We start from the raw sequence: 7500 nt of genomic DNA, 5'->3' as shown, positions 1-7500 counted from the left end.
TAGCAATTTTTCATTTTTCATTTTTGCTTTGTAATCTTTCTGAAAGGCATCCTCATTTCTGTTACTATTATGAGTTTGGTGAGCATTATTTTTATCGCTAATGGCTCTCTTGATGTCATTTATCCATGGAGCAGGTTCGTGTTACGTAGGGAGCCAGCGCATCAATGCTATTTTTAATAACTTCCGTTAGGATAGGTACTTTGTTGTTTACATTATCTGTCAATGAAATGAAAGTAATTTATTTAGACAAGATAAGCTCGCAGAAAGATTGAGGATCGTAGTGTTTGAAATCGTGAAAAGTTTGTATTACGGGTGGTCTTTGTTTTCTTTATATTTAACGTCATCGTGATAAGTTCATGGTTCATGGTATAGTAAGTGGATATGTGGCCATCTACTATGTTAGTCTGGTGTCTTATCTCTTTAGGGAGTGACTGTGTAGGTGTGAGTGCCCACAGGTATGGCTGGGTGGTGAAGACTGAAGTTGGAGTTCTACGGGGGAGCCGGTAGGCTCCCCAGTCGGCTAAGGACTGGGCAGTCCTTGTGTGCTGCTGCTATGCCCTTGGTCTGCTGGAGGATCAGTGAATGGTGATCTCGCTAGCGGCCTGCGCGGCTTAAGTAGGCGAGCGCTGTGTAAGCGCGCAGGGAACGAGGGGAGCCCGCTGTCCAATGAGCGCGGACAGGGCGGCGGACCTGGGCATACCCAACCTGGGAAGTACGCTGAGCTTCAGGTTGCGGGGACATGCTACTACATGTACTCCCCCTCCAGAGAGTGAGCTAAGCGAACGAGCGATATACCGGAACGTGTCACTCCATTTGTCGGGTCACTCCGGGGGTCACCAGTATAGTAAGTGGATATGTGGCCATCTACTATGTTAGTCTGGTGTCTTATCTCTTTAGGGAGTGACTGTGTGGGTGTGAGTGCCCACAGGTATGGCTGGGTGGTGAAGACTGAAGTTGGAGTTCTACGGGGGAGCCCGTAGGCTCCCCAGTCGGCTAAGGACTGGGCAGTCCTTGTGTGCTGCTGCTATGCCCTTGGTCTGCTGGAGGATCAGTGAATGGTGATCTCGCTAGCGGCCTGCGCGGCTTAAGTAGGCGAGCGCTGTGTAAGCGCGCAGGGAACGAGGGGAGCCCGCTGTCCAATGAGCGCGGACAGGGCGGCGGACCTGGGCATACCCAACCTGGGAAGTACCCTGAGCTTCAGGTTGCGGGGACATGCTACTACAATGGTACGGGATGACATCGAAGTGGAGGATGAGGTCTGATCTGTTAGTTATTATTAAATATGTTATAGAAGTGTTTTTTTTTTTTCTGTAATTCGTGTAGGTTTATCTATTATTTGTTCTAATTTATTTTTCTTTATCATCTTAGCTAACTTAGCATTAGATTTTGTTAAATCATCATTTAGGTCACCTAAAGGTTTTCTCTGTAAACCTTTTCAATGCAATAGATTCCGAGGTAGCATGGGGTGCCTATAGACAGCGCCAATAATAAAGGAAGGAAGCATGTTGCTTTGTACGGTAACCCAGACATCTACGGCAGTAGTACGGGGATGAAAAAAGGAAGGGATGGAGGAAGAGAGGGGGGAGGGAAGAAAGGAGGAAGGGGAGAGGGGGGGAGGAAGGGAGGGAGAGAGGGAGGTTGGGCGGGATGAGGGAATAAAGGAAGGAAGAAAGAAAGAAAGAAAGAAGGAAAGGAAAGATAGAAGAGGGAGAGAATGGGGACAGCACAGCAAGGAAGGTTGTGTGGTTCCTTATGTAAATTTTCGAGATTGGTCTGCCAAATTGGGTTCAGGGTCTTTAGGTCCTGAATGGTGAGAAAATCATAGGGTTTAGTTTTTTTCTACCCCTATAAGTCTCGTTTCGGAACAAATCCTATATGGCCACCATCCCAGTTAGGAAATCTGCTATCTGCTTAACTCCTTGGTGGATATTGATAATCCTGATGTCTTTTATAGGGCTTTCGATTATACCGAGTTGATTGGCAACATTTTCAAGGAAAAGTCAAGGTCACCTGATTCGATCAAGGTCAATTTGAGGTCTGAATTGGTTTTGTAATAAGGATTATGCATCTTGATAAAAAAAAGTGTCTCTCCCTTCTTCCCTCCCTCCCTTTCTCTCTCTCTCCGTATCTCCCTCCCTCCCTCCCTCTCTTTGTCTCTCCTTCCCTCCGTCCCTATCTATCTCCGTTTCTCCCTCCTTTTCTCTGTCTCTCCCTTCCTCCCTATCTCTCTCCGTCTCTCCCTTCCTTCCTTCCTTCCTCTCTCTGTCCCTCCCCCCGTACCTCACTTTGTCTATCCCTCCCTCCCTCTCTTCGTCTCTCTGTATTTCCCCCCCTCCCTCTCTTCGTCTCTCCTTCTCTTCATCCCTCCCTCCCTCCCTCCCTCTCTTCGTCTCTCTGTCTCTCTCTCCCTCCCTCCCTCCCTCCCTCCCTCCCTCCCTCCCTTCCTCCCTCTCTACCTCCTTTCCCCTCTTCGTCTCTCCCTCCCTCCATCTCTCTCTTTGTCTCTCCCTCTTTTCGTCTCTATTTCCATCCCTCTCTTCATCTCTCTGTCTCTCCCTCCCTCCCTCCCTCTCTCCGTAAACTTTCTGGAAAGTTTCCCTTTAGGTACATCCAGTGCACCCCATACAGGAAGGTTCGAAAAACTGCCGGCAAGGGAAGGGAAGTGTCTTGTTGCTGTGCGCTGCACACTACATGATAGTTGATAGGGTTGTTGCTGGCACTTACCATGGCTATTGATACTCTGGATAGGGCGTCCGCGACCTGGTTGTTGGTGCCTCGGATGTGCCGTATGTCGGTGGTGAACTGTGTCACGAACTGTCTCCTGTTGTGCAGGGCGAAGGTGAGGGGCTTGTGATCCGTCAGGATGTGGAAGTCTTTCCCCTTGACGTATGTCCGGAAGTGCTTGATGGCAGTGTAGATCGCAAGGAGCTCCAGGCCGAGGGCGCTGTACTGATTTTGCTGTGGGCAAAAAGAAAACCAGGGGCTGCCAACTATTTCCTGGATCTTGCTGCAGAACGACTGCCATGGCGGTGTCCGAGGCGTCTACAGCTATATTGAGCCCCTGCTGCGGGTGGTTAAGAAGGGTCGCCGAGGCTAAGGCATCTTTGCTGGTCTTGAAAGCTTCGGTCGCCTCAGGGGCCAGGTAATGTCTCTGCTGCGTCCTGACCAGGATGGGGAGAGGAGGAGAGGCCCTGTAGAGGAACCAGTAGAGGTGCACACCTGGGAATTAATCTAAAGAAGTTTATCATACCGAGGTGCTTCTGAAGCTGTCTCTTGGTTGTCGGTCTAGGGAACTGCCTGATGCTACAGACCTTTTCCTGAAAAGGGGTGATGCCATCAGCGGTAACTGTATGACCTAGGGAAGTAAGAGAGGTGACTCCGAAGAGACTTACCAGGGTTGATGATTACTCCGGCTTTCTGCAGGCAGTCAAAGAGGGCGTAGAGGTGTTGCTTGTGCTCCTCCTACTGCCGCTAACGATGAGTATGGCATCGATGCAGACGAAAACACCATGTAGTCCACGGGTAACATCATCCATAAAACATTGGAAGGTCTGGGCGACATTGCGGAGGCCGAACGGCATTCTTAGAAATTCGTATAGTTACAGCCGTCTTATGATAGGGATCTGGTGGTATGCTCTGACGACGTCAATTTTGGAGAAAATCGTGCACCCTGAGAGTTCACCTGTGAAGGAGTCGAGGTGCGGGAGAGGGTAACGATCCGGCGCGGTAGCTGTGTTGAGATGGCGATAATCAGCACAAGGGCGCCAATCGCTGTCTTTCTTCCGTACTAGGTGCAGGGGAAATGCCCACTGGCTGCTGGAAGGGCGTATGATTCTGAGGTCCCTCATGTGCTCAAACTCTATCTTGGCGATGTGGAAACGATCTGATGCGAGGGGCCTGCAACGGGAATAGACCAGTGGTCAAGTCGTAGTGATGTGGTGTGTGACAGTGTGTGCCGTTGTCATTGCCACATTGATAGGTTTTGTCAACACTGGAAACTCAAGAAGCATAGCTCTATAGGCGCATTGGTTGGGTAGCACCATGTAGATGCGGGAGTCGTGTACCATGGCCGACGAGGCGTGGGTACCGGCTCCTGACTGGTGTACAAGAGACGCCCACTTAAGGTCCACCGTGAATCCATAGTGCACAAGGAAGTCTGCTTCGAGGATTGGCTGCTGTACATCAGCGACCAGGAAAACCCATGTCAGCTTCGAGTGGGGGGCGCCGCTGAAAAGGAGTGCCATAAAACACTTACTGTATACGTTGTTTGGTGAACAGTTGGTAGCCTCCAACGTGCGAGAAGTGGGCTACTGCCTGTCCTTGTGGGATGCGGGGATAAGGCCACTCCTTTGTCTATCAGAAACCGTAGGTGAGAGTTGTTGTCACGGACGTAGAGCAGGCGCCGTCCTGGGCCGCAAGAAACCGGCGCTATTAGTTCCCGCGGTGCCCGTATCCCGGCCAGGAGCAAGGGGGTTCGCAACGACGCGCCCGGGTGCCGAACCTGGAATGGTAGAAACAGTAGCTATCTGTAGTCGGGGAGCGGCGGCGGTTGTAGTTTGACGGTACTGAGGCGTCCACGGTCACGGTTGGCACGAAGGGGGGGGGGGATGCGTGATTGCGGTGGCGTAACCTGAGACGCGGTGAAGGATCGCGGGCTGCAAGCCGTCGAACGGCGACCTATGTCGCGAGGGATTCCAGGGTTAAAGACAGGTGTGGACATCAGCGGAAGGGAAGACAATTCGCGCCGCTGGCCAGTCCATCTAATTTTGCATTGTGGGTTTTTCTACAGCACCCCCCCCCCCCCACACACACAAGCACGCACACTCACGCACACACACACACTTATGTAAAGGCTCTTTAAATGAACACCTTATACATATGGTTTAGCAGGAGTAGTGAAAGGACGGTTGGGTTAACCTCTTTTTATTGAGAAGCGTAAGCAACACAGATATTCACACGGATACAAGTCTTTGGTAAGGCTTAGTGCTTGGTCTGCCCGGAGGAAAGGACTCTCTCTGACCTGGGTTATCCTGAACCTTAAGAAGTACTGGTGGGTGCGTGGGGCACGCCCTGTTTTGACCAGGGCGCCGGGTGTTTCCCTCGAGGCGCTTCTGGAGTAAGGTCAGGTCACCCAGCTGCCCGGGCCTGTCACACCGCTCTGCCACCTACCTTGCGCCTCGCCCTCGAGGCGTCTGATATTTGACTCAAAGGTGACCCAACCTGGCTGGTTCTTGACTTGTAAACACTTTTTTCTTGCGTGTGCTGTCCCTATGCATCTTCGTGGCTGCTCGTCCCTGTCGTCGTCTTCATCTTGGTCCCTGGTAAATCCGTTCGCCCTCGACATCCACACGTCCTCGAAGGTCTCGCACAGGTCCTCCTTGACTTCGGATTCGTCCTCGTAGTCCTTGACCAGGCCTAACTCGGAGGCTTACTCGCACAATGCACGTTCCCGCAGATCTCATCCAGGTCCTTTTTGCTCGTACCGACGTCCTCGTTGTCCTCGTCAGGATCACAAGCGTCCGGCAGGAAGCATCCTCTTGGAGCTCCTGGAGGTTGAGTGGATCTGCGGCGTCCAGGCAAGTTCACAGCATTATGGGCTGGTACCTGCTCTGGCGAGTTCCTGGTCCTTCACTGGATCGACGGGCATGATTATCCTAGTCTTTCTCGGTTTCTGGCGAACTTCCAGTGACGATTTCCACAACGCCCGAAGGACCCACATGGCTAGCTCCAATATAAGTATGTATAAATAGCTCCCACGTGGCAAGCTCCAAGTGGTGTGCCTACGATGGGCCAGGCCCCCACGTCACCCACCAGTACTTAAGGCTCAGGAAGACCCAGGTCAGAGAGAGTTCTTTTCAGAGAGTCCTGCCGACTGCTTGTCGGGGCAGGCCCCAGCCGCGCGCTCCCCTGCGGGCTGACGACCAAGCACTAAGCCTTACCAAAGACTTGTATCCATGTGAATATCTGTGTTGCTTACGCTTCTAAATAAAAGAGGTTAAGGCCAACCGTCCTTTCACTACTCCTGCTAAACCATATGTTTAAGGTGTTCATATATACCCTTACAAACTGCCATTCAGTCCACTGCAGGGCATAGGCCTCTCTTGATTCACTATTGAAAGGTTATATGACAGTGTCACACTTGCCTCATTGGATGCCCTTCCTAATGAATCGCGGTTCGGCGCGCTAACAATTGTGCCACGGCGGCCCAATGCAATATATATATATATATATATATATATATATATATATATATGTATGTATATATATGTATATATATACATATAAAGATATATGTATATATGTGTGCGTTTTTATGTATATATAATACATATATATGTATATATACATATTTATGTATGTATATATGTATATATGTTTATATGTATGTGTGCACATATATATTTGTATATGTGACTTCCCCTACGACACCTGCGTTTGACTTCTCAGGGCAATTTGTCGTTTTCTCGGGCTCGAGCCGCGACGGGAATTGAATTCGGGACCACAAGGGTTGGAGCCCAGTGCTCTACCACTGGACCATCGCGGCAGTCATATGCGTGTGTGTGTGTGTGTGTGTGTGTGTGTGTGTGTGTGTGTGTGTGTGTGTGTGTGTGTGTGTGTGTGTGTGTGTGTGTGTGTGTGTGTGTGTACATATACACAGTTATATACATATATGTAGTTACCATGTTCCTAAATTTATTCGTCTGTACCAGCAGTCACAATCAAACAGCGGAATAGTGAAGTATGTGCTCAGAGTATATTATTTTTACAGAGCATGGCAGCACGCGCAAGCGGCTGGGAGCAAACGAACGCCTGTGCTGTCAGTTAGCCCCCGGAGGCAACAAACACTAGTTGTTGTAACTCCTGGCTCCTCTAGCCGCATGACCTGTGTGTTCACGCTCATATTTCCCCACAATAGTGTGATGTTTGATTTCCAGCTGATTCAGATATACGCATCAAGGTAGAAAAACTTTTTCCTATACAAAAGTAACATTTATGTTTCAAGAAACGTTTGGAAGAACGTATAAAAATTTCGCAAGAGAATGCACAAGTCGAGAAGTCAGGAAGGTAAGTTCTGTTTTTAATCATATGAGATGTATGTTTCTAAACATGCCTTTCGTATACGGTTATGGAACATAATCATATTTTTCATGCGTGATTATATGTAATGTAATGCCTACTTAAAATGTTGAAATGACACTCATCAGCTGCCATTATCGAAAGAAAAATAATGGCTGTAGTTTATATTGCGTAAATGAAAATTGTACACGATACTGCTTAAAATAACATAAGCCTCGGGTAATCACAAAAACGTTTTCCATGTATAATCCGTGAATTGTTTTTCCAACGCATGGCAGTATTCCAAGTTCCCGCACTGTTATTCAGTCGGTATATGTAGTAAACGATGTAGAGGAATGTTCACTAACCTCCTTGCATTGTAATGATCGCAGACACGCAAAAACGCCAATATCCATCCCACGAGTACACCCACAAATAGCTGGT

The 7500-nt window shown here is 49.2% G+C and overlaps 1 protein-coding gene across 4 annotated transcripts in view; it reads left to right on the top strand.

Annotated features, from left to right (window-relative positions):
* LOC125044950 (carbohydrate sulfotransferase 4-like) overlaps positions 1–7500 on the top strand; it is a 70900-nt gene that overhangs the window by 37808 nt on the left and 25592 nt on the right. The window contains exon 1 of one of the 4 annotated variants that reach the window (XM_047641915.1): positions 6690–7065. The exons of the other annotated variants lie outside the window; for them this stretch is intronic. Within the exon in view, the coding sequence (XP_047497871.1) occupies positions 7041–7065 (25 nt within the window). The 5' untranslated portion in view covers positions 6690–7040. Of the gene's footprint in view, positions 1–6689; positions 7066–7500 lie in introns of those variants that run through there. 4 annotated transcript variants of the gene reach the window in all.

Source organism: Penaeus chinensis, chromosome 36 (assembly GCF_019202785.1).
Source record: "Penaeus chinensis breed Huanghai No. 1 chromosome 36, ASM1920278v2, whole genome shotgun sequence".
Classification (NCBI taxonomy): domain Eukaryota; kingdom Metazoa; phylum Arthropoda; class Malacostraca; order Decapoda; family Penaeidae; genus Penaeus; species Penaeus chinensis.
This window is presented reverse-complemented; position numbering and strand designations above follow the sequence as displayed.